This window comes from Filicampus tigris, chromosome 19 (assembly GCF_054856515.1).
Source record: "Filicampus tigris isolate MCC_2025a chromosome 19, RoL_Ftig_1.0, whole genome shotgun sequence".
Taxonomy (NCBI): domain Eukaryota; kingdom Metazoa; phylum Chordata; class Actinopteri; order Syngnathiformes; family Syngnathidae; genus Filicampus; species Filicampus tigris.
In genome coordinates, this window is record NC_141235.1 from 6,222,323 (window position 1) to 6,236,451 (window position 14,129).

Here is a 14,129-nt window from a genome sequence, read left to right on the forward strand (position 1 = left end):
TAAAGCTGCCTAAAAAGCAATACATGACTTTCCAATTACGCTACCTTACAGTCGCACTGTAGGTCAAATGTTCATGAAACTGCAAACTGCATTTAAATATATAAAAATGAGTGGTAAATATAGATACAAATAAAGTATGTAGCACATAAAGCTTAAACAAAATGATACCTAAATAATACAATTGCAAAGAAATGCTAATAAAAGTTAACCAAACCATGGTTAGGCAGTTATTCATTGACTAACCGCTAGAGGGAGCAGCACATCGCCAGAGGTACACAAACCACACTTTTGAGTCACCGCCTCCTGTCATTCATGTCAGAAGAATCCAGCAGGTCCCCAATTAACTTTTCAGTTCATCTTATACAAGCCGTTATTATATACATCTCCACAGAATTGCTTTTGACACTTGTGACACTAATCGCTGTCACAATCGCACTGTTACGTAACAATCTAACCCAGGTCTATATTTAGAGCACAGCTTGGAAAAACTCAATGGCATGTGCTGATATTACTTCAGTTGGGTGGCGTAATTATGAGTGGAACTCGAAAGTAAACGAGCAGGAAGTATCCAAAGGGCTTTACTGCCCCGCCGCATAAGACTTACAGTATGTGTGTGTCTGCAGTCGGCATTCGCATGTTACCCACCCCCACCCCCCCACCCCCATTACGCCAACACACACGCAGAGACACACATACCTTGCCATCTGCTGTCAGCTATTCAAAAATAGCCCTCCCAGAAGCTTCCTAAGTGAGTGATAGCTAGACAGAGTGCTGGTGCCCCCGTTAGCCGAACTTTTGTCTCCAGAATGACCGCGAGCCACTAAAAGTCACTTGACTTGCAATGCGCTTCTGCTGCCTGGCTCGAGTTGAAGACGTAACAAGAGATGCAAGCTTTTCCAGACCACTTCGTGGAATTCCACCCGGTCCACGGGATCAACGTGCAACTGGACTACTCGGCGACAAAGGCCACACGGGTGGAGAGCTTTGCCAATGGTGTGTGCTTCAGCAAACAACCATTAAAACCCGGCGAGATTTTCCTCATCGAGATTGAGGACAAGGAGATGGGCTGGTGCGGCCACCTCCGGATCGGCCTGACCGCCAGAGACCCCGGAGACTTGGAGGCGGTTCCCGAATACTCCATCCCGGACCTGACGGACCTGGGCGACAGCTGGGTGTTCGCCATTACTCGCAACCACAACAAGGTTACGGAGGAGCTCGATGAGAGGGAGGGTGGCCAAGAGGAACTCGCCGGGGGTCCGAGACCGGGACGAGGGGAGCCTGCTAATCAGGGTGACGTCGACAGCAAACCAAAGACTTTTTTCACAGACTCTCATTTGCACATCGAGAATGTTCGCATCCCCAGAGACAAGCTGGTTGGCCGCAGCCGGCCCGGACGCTTCAGCCACATTCTGGATGACTTGTACAAGAGCAACACTTTGCCGCCCACTGCCAGACGCAGCCGGATAGGAGTTCTGTATGTATCGAAAGGCGCCGATCGAGGTGACATGCATATCGTCATCAATGGGGAGGACATGGGGGCGTCGGCTAAAGGCATACCTACCATCGAGCCTCTTTATGCTGTCGTGGATGTATTTGCCGCTACTAAATGTGTCAGGATTGTGCAGGTGGAGTACGGATGTGAGTGTCAACCCGGCACGGGGCCGAAGATTTTGTTGTTTTCGTCCTTATGACTACTTTCCTAAAATGGTCTACTTTTCAGTTTCTTCCTTGCAGACACTGTGCAGGAAGTCCATCCAGAAGCACATTGTCCACAGAACGGCCATTGACTGGTTGGAGCTGCCGGCGGCACTCAAGCACTACTGCAAGTACGAGTGAGGACGGCGGGAGACATCGAGGAATTTTCCCATTCACGAGGACGGTGTGAACGGAACTGGGATTGTTTATTTTCAACATGTAATGTGAGTGTAATTATTGACCCGAAAAAAAATTCTTTTGAAAACGCGGCTAAAAATTCATTGTATGTTCCCAGCGGGGGACGGGGGAAAATGGGGAGAAACATTTCTGGCTAAAAACAAACAAAAAAAAAAAATCAGAAACTACACAAAAGTCAAGCCCAAGCATATTTTAGGGGGGCCAGTGCCCCTGCGGCCCCTCTCTAGCGCCGCCAGGCTTTTGCAGCTATAACAGCGTTCACTAATATGGTTCACTTTATACAAGATTTTTAAGTTTGTCAGTTAACCATCTCTGTTCTAGTTCATAGCGCCACAAAACACATCCAACCATGCCTCTATGAATCTTATTTTCTGCGTTGGGGGCGCAAGATTGGACACAGAATTGTCCAAAGTTGTCTCAGAACATGAAAAATGAATGTTCCGGTGGAAATAATGGCCCCACGTTGAAGACAGAATCAATCTAAGTTTTGTCACTCCCATTCACCTGAGTTGCTTATTAAAAGATTTGAGCTTCTCTTGCTCAACATTTGTTCACATTTTGAGTTTGTAAAGTGTATTATTTGTGTTTACTAAGGTAGCAGTCACATTCAGTAAGCTAAATGCTAGCCTTCCATGCATTTTCTGCACTGTTTATTCATTTAGCAAACTGACCAAATTGCTCTTTTTGAGGCGGCAATCTTAAGGGTTGAAGGAATTTATTTTTTTTCAGTCTCCTGAAAAGTGACGATTTTCACCCGATGCCAGCATATGCTCGATTAATTGTCCAGAGGTGTAAATGCAAGTGTGAATGGTTGTTTGTCTTTACAGTCTTAGCTTTTTCGATGGACGGGCAACCAATCCAGGGTACACCACGTCTCTCACCAGAGGTCAGCTGGGATAGAACCTGATGACAGGTGCGACAGAAAATGGATGCATGGATATTGAAATGGGAGTAGGCGGTAAACATTTGTCCACAATTTTGTAAGCATAGGGTCTAATAAGAACCGGTCCAAGAACTGCATCACATCTTCTGCCTTTGTAAAAATAATGTTCAGACTGTGGGAGGTATTAATGCTTAAAATGCATAATATTATGTTACTGCACTGCATTATATTATGGATTTTAACAAGATAATCAATTGTTGCAGTTCTACACTATTGAAAGGGACAGTCAATACTGGAAGTTATGATTTGGAATTTAACAATTATTTTCCTTTACATTTTTTAAACACAGAAGTCACGTTGAGGTTGTCAAACACTGCCACCTGGCGTCCAGAAAGCTAAACGCAGTGGGAGGAGTTCCCGTTTAATCTCACCAGAGGAGGAACAACGGGAAACTACAGTTTATATCTATTCTACAGTCAGACTTATTATTTGGAATCAATTTTATTCGGTGCGCACCGACAGCATGTCTTTCTGTCGTTTTTTTGGCGCAGAGACCTACAAGGATCATTTTAAACCAGGTAAATGATTACATGATGAACTGAGATGTGATGTAACACATTTTGGAGTATAGTGGATGCAAATCAACGTTGACTATTGAGTATTTTAGACTTTATTGCCTCATACTGAATACTGTCATTTATTTAGTCATTCATCCCCGTTGTACTGAAGAATTGTGTCACAATAATCGTTTGATATATTGAGCTGGGCAGTACGATGACCTAACGGTTAGCACATTTGCCTCACAGTTTTAATGTTGCGGATTTGAATCTAGGTTGCGGCTTGATCCCACTTTCAAAACATATACGTGTTTGCATGTTTGGTTCATGCTTTCTACAGGTATATACGTGTGCTCTAACTGTAACCATCCGCTGTTCTCAAGTCGGTCCAAGTTCGCACACTCATCTCCGTGGCCCGCTTTCACCGAGACCATCAGAGAGGACAGCGTGACTAAACTGATGGAGAGCCTCACAGCTTTCAAGGCCAGTAAGACATAAACTGCCCGAGTATGTACAGTTTGCAATGTTTGTGTGAAGTGGGAATTCATCATCATGCGTGTGGCGTTTGTAGGTCGTGTGCGGCAAGTGCGGCAACGGGCTGGGTCACGAGTTTCTAAACGACGGCCCGGATGAGGGGCTATCCCGATTTTGAATATTCAGCCACTCGCTCAAGTTTGTCCCCAACAAAGGTGAGAAAAGCACAGCAATCCCATTTGTAACCAAATCATAACACTTAATCATCTCGGGATAACTTTTCCAGATAATCAGAGCGGACTGGCAATCTAAAATAATCCTTGTAGTTGGTTTTGGTCTTTGAAGCAGCATTTTCGAGCGAGTTGACACCTGTCATGCGATTGTCTCTTTTGTCTTCTTCCCAGGCAAGGACAAGCAATAAAGAGTGCGTTTTCTGACTGTTGCAACCTGTCCAGTATGAGCGCGTGATGCGGCCAGGAGAAAGTCCAGTGAAGGACATCCTGTCTGCTGAAGTATCTCAGACCAGCCAATTGCACACGGCATGGATGGAACACATATTTCATTAAAATACTGGTTTAGTGCTTAAATACCTTCTGATTAAATAAGATAACTTCAACATAAGCAAGGTCTATGCCATTTAAGATTGAGGGACAACAATTTATGTCTCATAGGACAGAATGTATTATATATTTGCTCATACATGGAGCCACATGATCTATGCACTGTATTTAGTTGTGGTTAACGTGCACATTTTGCATCAGTTTTTTTTTTTTGGTTAATTAAAGAGAAATATGTTGTATTGCACAGAATATATTGAGCAGTGGCTAGTACTATTTGCCATTGTATACAATTTGCATTTGTTTAAGGAACCCTGTTGATGAAATAGATTCAGTTAAACCAACCTCTAAAAATGACTACTTAAAAAAAAATCAAATATGCAAAAAAAATAAATCAATGATCACTACTCCTACAAAAAGGGCATGTTTATAAAAAAAATAAAGCAAATAGAGTAGGCCAAAAAATAATCTATGACGACTACTCCTAAAAAAAAAAAAAAAAGAAGGTTTATTAAGAAATAATTCAAATATGCAAAAAAAAAATTCTACAAAAAAAGGCATGTTTATCAAAAAATAAAGCAAATAGAGTAGGCGAAAAAATAATCAATGATGAGTATTCCTACAAAAAAAAAAGCTGGTTTATTAAAAAATAAATCAAATAATGTATGCAGACTTAGTGAAACTATAGCTTTTAAGTATGGAAGACATGCTCTGTCAGTCCATCAATTTGGGCATTTTGTATTTTGTTTTGCTTTGGTAATAAATTTACTAAATCATAAATCATATGGACACCCTCTACCACTACCATAAAGATGCTCACATTTAGTCCAGCACACTTAATAAACTACAAGTGAATTTGTCCTTTGAGTGCTGTGCGCAAAATCATCCTCTAGAGGAAGCTATCCTCCTACATCAGCTCTTTGCTAGCTTTAGGCTAACAGTAAGTGGAGAGTGTGATTGGACACTGTGCCCTTGTGTGAAACGCTGCTTACACACGTCATCTGCCGTCCATGTTTGTGATTGAATGTGAACGTTGGTTGCATGAGTGGCGCTTTCTGGCTCGGCTGCAGGCCGCATTCCTTGCGGCGGTGGCTTGGCAACGACACTGAGGTTTTGAGGAGTAGCCTGGTTAGAGAGGAAAGGCTGTCATTATACAGGCAACACGCATACAGTCACAGAAGAGTGTTTGGCAGACGACACATGGCTGTATTCTTGGATATGGCACAGAAGAGTCGCTACTTTGAAGTTCTGTCGATATACCGCTGTCACGCTTTCTCTACTGCCTTGTTGTTCCTCTCGAACTGCGCAATGGCTCAAAACGGCTCGTGCAAAGAAGAACTTCAATGAGTGTGTACTTTACAGCCTCGGCGTTTGATTTGCATGTAATCAACACATTATACAGGAATATAATGAAACCGCCGGTAATTATAATGCCAACTTCCACCAAGGACGACTATTAGAAATATATGCATTAATCACACAGAAATCAATAACACTACGATATAAAAGAGGTTAAAAAAAACAAACTTTACGGATTGTTTGTGCTTATGTGCCCAGTAATTGACGTCAGCCTTCCAATATTAAAGCTTAAGTCAACCCAAACGTTTTTTTTTTTTTTTTTTGTGGAAACAAGGTATTCTGATTAATATTTGTGGAATATGAGTTACGCCGCAAAATCTAGCCAACTCAAGGGGCGGCCATTTTGTCACTTGCTGTCGACTGAAAATGACATCACGCTTGCTCAGGGCTTTGATAACGACCAATCATAGCTCAGTTTCAGAAATCAGGTGAGCCGTGATTGGTCGTTATCTGAACCCTGACCGACTTTGACGTCATTTTCAGTCGACAGGTGTGGCAAAATGGCCGCTCCCGGCGATGGCTAAAAACGGGTGGATTAACTCTTATTCCACAAATGCAATATTAATCAAAATGACTTGTTTCAATTAGTGGGCCTTCATAGAAGATATTCTTGGGGAAAAAAAACATGTGGGTCGACTTTCCCTTTAACAAACCGGTGGAGCCACCTTTTATATGGATCTGCATAAAACTGAATAAAAATCTAACCGCTCGGCTCGAGATTTGTCACTAACTCTGTCTAACCAAATGCAATATTTTCAGAGCATAAAAATAAAAAGAAAATACGAGGAGGTAAATGGAGATTTATTTTATCCACCAAAATAGTTGATTCCCCAAAGTAAAACAGAACGTTTTTCACCTCCATAAACTCCAGATCAGATAAGATGATTACTTCAAATCATCTCATTCGTCTTTGCCTCCAAGCCAAAAGCAGGTGTTGTGAGTGACATCATTCTCATTAGCATGCTTTAAGAGAGACTACGGTGCCAACACACACACACACACACACACACACTATTTTGTTTTGAGACAGTGAAGCCCTGTGCTGGATGTAATTGTTTAAATGGAATGGCATTTTTGTGGTTTCCTGTCTGACAGACCCAAAAAAAACATCCGCATATTTCGAGACTAAATCTTGTTTTGGTTGTAAGGTGTGAGTTCACTTCACCCTAAGAAAGAAAATCATTTGATGATGTAAGTCTGAATAGTCCATCTGCGGTTTAATTTGATCCACCTTTCGTAACTAAGTGTGACTTCCTGCATGTACCAGAATGCACCAGTTCCTCGGCCCGGACCTGTTTCCAGACGGAGAGGTCTTACGTAATTTAGCGGTGAAATAACAAAGGTGCTGGCAACTTTGTTAACGTGTGCTCTTGTATTTGTGTGGATGAATGGATGGATAGATGATTGGATGATTTCACTTTTGATGATGAGGCAACAAAGAAGGCTGCCCAATGCACATGTTCACTTTTGATAACACATCATATAGTAATATACAGTAGTGACATAACAGTGGATTATATGTTGCGTTAATATCCTAAAAGGGGAAGTCAACGCAAACATTTTTTTTCCCAAGAGTATGTTCTATGCAAGCCCACTAGTTGAAACAGGGCATTCTGATAAATATTGCGTTTGTGGAATAAGAGTTAATCCACTCGTTTTTAGACACCTCCAGGGGCGGCCATTTTGTCTTCTGTCGACTGAAAATGACATCACAAGTGCTCACAACGATCAATCACGGCTCAGATTCAGAAAACCAGTCAGCGGGGATGGGTTCCCCCAAAACCTGCGATTAGGCAAATTTGCAAATGCCGAACCGCGAATATGCGAGGCCTGCTGAATTTTCAAATTGCGCTAAGGACATCAACAATAAATGTGGACAGATTGATCAAATTTCTGTACCGCTTATCCTCATTATGTAAATGATAAACAGGGCGAAATAGTAGTTTTGGTAATCCATTTGACATGTTTTCATTGAAAGCACAACTGGCAGCAAAACAATCAAAACGTCTGCTTGGATTTATACTCGTTCCAACTTGCTTTAAGAACAATGGAGAAGTTGTCCGAAAAGCGCATAAGTTACATCATTCATCCTCCCCCCGCGGGTGACAAATTAGTGGTCCAGAAAGTTCAAACCTAACTGTTCACAACCCGCAGCCAGCATGACGAGCGTCGCTTAGCATCTGGGCTAAATTAGGGCAAAATCCTCCACCATCCATCTTGCAGCGCTGGCATGCGGCACCCCAGCGCGCTACACGCAGGAGGCCCGTGGAAGCCCCCCCGCCAACGGGTCACCGCATATCACACACGCGGGCGCGGTTGCAGAGCATCGAGCTGCCGCTCAATATGTCTTCGAGCAGGCCGCACAGGCAGCAAAGTATCGACGGCTTTCACCCTTCGCGGGATTTGACTTGGACAGCAACAAGGAGCTACTGACGTATTGCTTTTCGGCGTCTGCGTTTCACAATGGCTGACTATAAATAGGCTTATTATGGGGTGTAACTTGCGCTTGGCAATTCCCTATAGACACTATTTCACTGATGCCGATAGAACGGCTCTTCTGACGGCATCAACCAAACGAAGCTTTTATATTCTAAAAAAACAAATCATGACAGGACAGGAAAACAGACTACTGAAATTGAGCAGGAAACCAGTCATTTTGGTTTGAAGCAACAAAACCTTTAGGAACAACTGAGGAGCTTTGTTTGGACAAAAGTAGTGCTCTGCCACCATGCTCGTCTGGCATCATTCGGTCGTCCATGTTTGCGGCAACATGTGCCCAATCCTCTCTTGTGTGACTTGAGCCAACATGGATGCCCCCCGACAGCGCTCACGGTGACTGCACGTAAACACGATCCCCGGGACGCTGTCTCGCCGCGTTATCTTCAGTCCCGACACACGATAACAGCCAACCTCAGCGACTTGCTTCAAAGCTGCCGAGCTCATTGAGGCGCTGCGACGCACTCCACCAAACTATTTAATCAGGAGCTTTTCCGCTGCGACAGACGCGCAACTGTGATGTGCCCTGACAGCCTGCGTGTGTGTTTCAGGAGGTCAGATGAGGTTCGGCGTGTTTGTTTAGGCTACCTGTCGTTCCTTCAGAGACGCGCTGATGTTTTTTTGTTTTTTTTTTTAAGGTCTCATTCATCTCTGCATCACAAATAGTCCAGTAATGGAGAGCGGCGTCGCCTAGGCTACAATGCGTCCAACTTTACGAAAATTATACCGCTAGCATCAGTCTTTATTTTGGCCTCGGGCTCCGTCTACTTGCTTTTTATATTTACGGCTTTGCCTAGCTTCTGATATATCATGCCTCCTCTGCAGGATTTTGGAACAGCGAGAATGGACTAGAATGATTATAGAGCAGTCTTTATTGCACGAATGACGTCATGAGCGTAGATCATGGAATCGAAGGGTTATACTGGGCTCTGTAAATCGCAAAGTAGCTGTGGCGTGTCGTCCAAGATTCTTGTTGAAAGCGCAGAGAAAATGGAAGGATACATTTCGAAACATATTTTGTGGACGTCAATGAGCAAAAAAGGAAGCCGTCACTTCAAGCCTATCGCGACAAAACATGCCAGATGTGAGGAGATAAAAATGTGTTTTGTTGTGTCTACCAGGCCCACCTGTCATGACGTTTCTTTGCACTCTCGTACGGCTGCTCCGTGATCTTATTCTGGATCCTGATTGGTCAGCATTGCTTCAACACAGACTCGTTGTAGAATGTTACACTGAGAATACATTTATGACAAATTAGTAAGTGTAGGGTTTGGGGGAAACACCCATAAAAGGAAAAAAAAAACAAAAAAACAGGAGAATGGCTGAGCAATAGGGATGTAACAATTCACTCAAGCCCCGATTCGATTTTCAGTTCCCGATTTTCGATTCGATTCGATTTTTTAAAAATTGCTAATAATGTTTGGCGCAAAAGCATAATTTGATCTACACATTCAAAATGTGCTATGCATCTGGAATAAAAAATATTTCAAGGCATCATTTTCTAGATAAATTCAATCAATTCGATTTTCAGGGCAATCAGGGCAAATCGATACACTCGTTACACCCCTTAAGCAACGATGTTTTTAAAAACGAATGACGCCAAATTTTTGTCATTGACATGCGCTAATGTTAGCAGGCTCTGGGGCCCAATTCAGCTCCGGTCCCTCAGCAATTGCCTAGGTTGTCTCCCCTGTTGCCGTCTGAAATGGATTTGTTCCACTGCTGCTTTTTCTCCAAAACAACAAAGCACGATGTATAAATAAATGAAAATAAAACATATGACCCCCTTTTATCTCAGATCACCACTGATTTATCTTTCCATTTCAGCAAATACTCCCGATGAACTAAAACGGCCTCGTGGTCAGGGGTTGCGTGCCACCTGTTGCTTTGGCATGCAAATGTGGTTTTTTTTTGGACAGGGCTCTTTTTTTTAATGAAATTGGAGATTTCCCCATCATTAAACTAAAAATGCCAAAAATGTGATGGATAAGTCCGGACTTCCACCTTCCCCCTCCCCTCTGTTATGACTCTGGTAAACAGTTTTGCTACAGAATAGTTTGACAGTCCTGTGCAGGCATGCTTGGCACGCTTTGTTTCAGTCGGAAGATGTTCCTAGTTGCGTGCTCTTAGGCCACACCCATGCGGTAATGCACGGTGTTGCCGTGCCCTATACTTACCCGGCTCACCGCAGAACTCTGCCCTGCAGTTACGGCGGCGAGCGTTTGGCCTTGCAGCTGGCCTTCGCACAGCATACGGCTTCTCGGCGCAGAATCCGCGGCCGTATACGTTCTGCGCCGTCCGTTGTGTATGTTTCCTCCGGAAATTACCGTCTGAGGAGAATTGTTTTCCTGATGGCATCCCGGGTGCGAAATGTGGTTGCGGTGGTTACATTCCACGGAGAAGTGTTGTTGTTATTCTGTCCTCGAGGCCAATTATGCCGACAGCGACAGTAATTTGATGTTACAAACTAGAATATGACCAAGACAAAAGGCCAAATTACGTAGAGACACACCGCCTCTATTTTGATGAATTAACTCATTCACTGCCATTGACGAATTTATTTGTCTTGTCTAGCCATTCAATCCCAGCAATTTATTTGTATTTTTTTCAAACGTTAGGGTAAAAGAGGGTCTGAAATTTAATCAGACAAGAGTTTGAAAATCCCACAGCACTTTGCTTGCGTTTGTACCCCTCCATCTGACGAGGGCGATTTTAATTAAATAAATAAATGATAAAAAAAAAAACATGCTAGCATTCATCCTCTAATCCATGCTGACCTTTCATAATAAATGGTAGGGGGAGCGTGGTGACAAGCGTGCGGGACAAATGTGTGTGTGCGTGCATTCCATGCAGGTGAGCTAACAGGCCATTCGAAGAGCAGCACTTTAATTGTATCCTCAGTGACTGCCTAAACTTCGCCATGCTCACTTTTTAACCCCGTTACTAACAAACAGTTCTGTTCAATTGTTTGTACCACTTTTAAAATGTTGTCTAAATAACCAACTAACTCTACCTGTTTTGGGACTCTACTATTAAAGTGGAAGTCAAGCCAAACTTTTTTTTTTTTTTTTTTTTACAATATGTCCCTTCTTGTATGAACTCTGTATTCCGATTAATCTCTCATTTGTGGAATATGAATTAAGAAGCACAATTCACCCGTTTTCTGCTCAACTCACTGAGTTCCTTGACACCAAGATGCCATAAAATTGCAGCAAAGCTCTATTTTTTGTCTAAATGGAGAACCTTTACTATCTTTATTCCTTGACACAAAGATGTCAGAAGATGGCTGCAAAGCACTACTTTTGTCCAAATGAAACTGCTCAACTCACTTCAACAAGATGCCACAAGATGGCGGCAAAGCACCCCTGAATTTTTGTACCAAATGAAGCTCCTTACCTCAACAGCGACGATGATGGCGCCAAAGAAAAACTTTTATTGCTTTGGCCTGAGGACAAAAACAGAACATAGTTTAATCAGTGAGTATTTCAACAAATAACAGAGGGTAGATTCCAAGAAAATACACAAGTAGATGAATTCGCAAATGCCAAACCACGAATATGCGGAGGTTGATGGAAACATGGATAAGACACTAAAGTGGATGTGGGCACAAAATGTGAAAAAGCACACAATTCTATCCACAAAACAACAAACAAGCACTCTGCTCGACGTTTCTCGAATAAGGCCACCAGTAGGTTCCGCATTTCTCAACACATCATTTATTTGGTAATTACTATTTTTTTGTACAATGTGTGACGTTCAAGCGCCCGATAATGTCGGGCGGTGACTTTGAAGCAGCCGCCGCTGGCCGTCAAAGGGAATTTGGGGAGGATTAAAGAGCACAAGTGCGCATGCTGAGCTTTGTACAGCTGTCTGCTTTCCCACAGCCGCATACCTGACACAGGTGGACAGGCATTCGGCACAGAGGATGTTGCTGACGGTTGCAGGTGTGTTTACAGTATGTGTGTTTGTGTGGTTAGGAGGGTGGGGTGGAGGGGGGGTAGTTCCTATTTAATGTCACTTAGCATTAAATTTCCACTGTACATGTGACTGAAACCTGCGCAAATCATGTTTGGACACTTTGCTGACAAAGCATTTTTTTTTTAGGAAATAACGAACACAGCAGGGGAAATCTACACTAAGTCAAGCAGCCAGGGTACAAAAACTGCATTCGAGAGGAGCGCACCGCTTACAAGAAACATTTACACAAAAAGTGTGTTGCATTCAGGTGCGGGTCAGACGTGTTCGAACAAGCCACAATCAGGGTTGCATCAGCTTATTTTTTTTCCTGGCAATGTGTGCGTAAAAGATACTTTGCATTGTATTTCTGAACTGAGTTTTTTTTTTTTTTTTTTCAAATCTTCATATTTTAGATGTAACATAAAGATACTGACACTGAAGCCGACATGCTTTTCATTGGACCGCTTACAAAATCTCAACCCAAGTTCTTCTCCCCTCCACTAAGTGGAGACAGAAGTTGCGCATTAGCAGTCATTAGCTAATGCTAGCTGCCAAACTCCGATTAAATAAAGACCTTAACTGAATTTCGTCAAGTGGGTTAGGGGCTGAATAACCAAACAAACGCTAAATTGAAAATATACTTCTGTTTAAAAACTGTCCAAAAAAAGTAGAACACTGCGCCAAAGACTTCACATCACAAGCTATTTATAGATTCAAAATACATGAATAGATGCATAGCATTTCATTGTTCAAATCTGTGTCTTAAGAAATCATATTAGCGCACTCCAATCAAAGTCAAGAAAGTTCATTAGAGAGCAACAAAGTGGCATAGCTCAGATTGTTTTTCCAACATTGCATCTGATCAATATGACAGAGTGCGTGGTAACTACACAAGGATAAATGATGTCGCCTCCGTTTAGGGGCTCCGGGAAATTGACATACTGCCAGGTTGAAGGAGGCACAGGTCGATTGGGACTGACCGTGCCCCCTCCGGTGTGTCATCCGTATGGATGTACTGTCAGGTTGCACCTCACGTATGCTTGAAGTTGCCAATAATTTGTGATCCATCCTGAAAGACAAATAGTTTGTTTTGCTACAGGGCCAATTAGCAGTGTCAACGTCAGAACGGTCACTAACAGATCATTCTCGGTTTGATGTTTCGGATAAACACGTGTCAACTTTTTGGTAGATTTTGAAAGATTCTGATTTTTAAAGTAAAACTACTTAGTATTGGAAGATGGCTGGCAGATTTGATAGAAGAAGATGAATGCTTACAGAGCAATATCGTCACCTCGTGGCTTTTTATAGAAATTTCTGGACTCAAACGAGATAAACATTCTTATAAAAAGTCTATACAGTGAGTTAATTAAAATGTTCTTTTTATTCATCTATCTCATTAAAGAACAAGTTAAAAATATTCATTACAATATGTGCAGTGCGTCCTATGCACTTGGCTTGCAAATGTCACATGACCAAACTCAGAAAACAAGTGACGCGTGATTGGTTGTTACCTTAGCACTTGTGGTAAAATGGCCGCCCCCTGAAATGGATAAAAAACATATTATTATGAAATACAAATATGATCACTAATTCTGATTACATTAATTATAAACAGTTCAAAAACATGAAAATGAAGAATTCTATGTGTAAAACTAGATCATTTTGCATATTGTAATACACATTTGAACTTTTTTTGTATTACTTCATCAATTTTAAAACTCAAATGTGGCTTCTGCGCACAAAACTTTGATTTCCCCCGGGATGGTTTGATCTTTGCATTTCGTTTGACTTTGGAGGTACATCTTTACTGGAAATTCTCCAAATTGGACCACTTCTGGTGTCTTTTAAGATCCCACTTATTTTTTTGCAGTTTGCACGAAAGAGAAAGCAGAGAGAAAGCTATACAGTGGTCTGGACCACTGCAGGTTGCACGCTCGCACAGATATCGGGAGA

At 42.4% G+C, this 14,129-nt stretch overlaps 3 protein-coding genes across 4 annotated transcripts in view; 2 read left to right on the forward strand and 1 right to left on the reverse strand.

The window, feature by feature from the left end:
• The window catches only part of tex2l (testis expressed 2, like), a 70,691-nt gene that overhangs the window by 18,501 nt on the left and 38,061 nt on the right, over window positions 1–14,129 (reverse strand). For both annotated transcript variants that reach the window (XM_086016317.1, XM_086016318.1), the window contains exons 5-8: window positions 13,688–13,716; window positions 11,616–11,664; window positions 9,347–9,451; window positions 5,357–5,489 (exon numbers count right to left, since the gene is read on the reverse strand). The gene's annotated coding sequence lies outside the window, so the exon portion shown is untranslated. The remainder of the gene's footprint in view (window positions 1–5,356; window positions 5,490–9,346; window positions 9,452–11,615; window positions 11,665–13,687; window positions 13,717–14,129) is intronic.
• Window positions 765–2,241, forward strand: neurl2 (neuralized E3 ubiquitin protein ligase 2). The gene is made up of 2 exons (XM_086017070.1): window positions 765–1,638; window positions 1,721–2,241. The coding sequence occupies exons 1-2, from the start codon at window positions 885–887 to the stop codon at window positions 1,834–1,836; spliced, it is 870 nt and encodes a 289-aa protein (XP_085873196.1). The 5' UTR covers window positions 765–884; the 3' UTR covers window positions 1,837–2,241.
• msrb1b (methionine sulfoxide reductase B1b) lies at window positions 3,170–4,616 on the forward strand. The gene is made up of 4 exons (XM_086016340.1): window positions 3,170–3,354; window positions 3,674–3,816; window positions 3,905–4,022; window positions 4,212–4,616. The coding sequence occupies exons 1-4, from the start codon at window positions 3,300–3,302 to the stop codon at window positions 4,226–4,228; spliced, it is 333 nt and encodes a 110-aa protein (XP_085872466.1). The 5' UTR covers window positions 3,170–3,299; the 3' UTR covers window positions 4,229–4,616.

Excerpts from the sequence above, each read along its gene's own strand:
- neurl2 (XM_086017070.1), top strand. The coding sequence starts at position 885 with ATGCAAGCTTTTCCAGACCACTTCGTGGAATTCCACCCGGTCCACGGG. Across the intron at positions 1,639-1,720 it reads TGTGCAGGTGGAGTACGGAT|TTTCTTCCTTGCAGACACTG; the intron begins GTGAGTGTCAAC and ends TCTACTTTTCAG.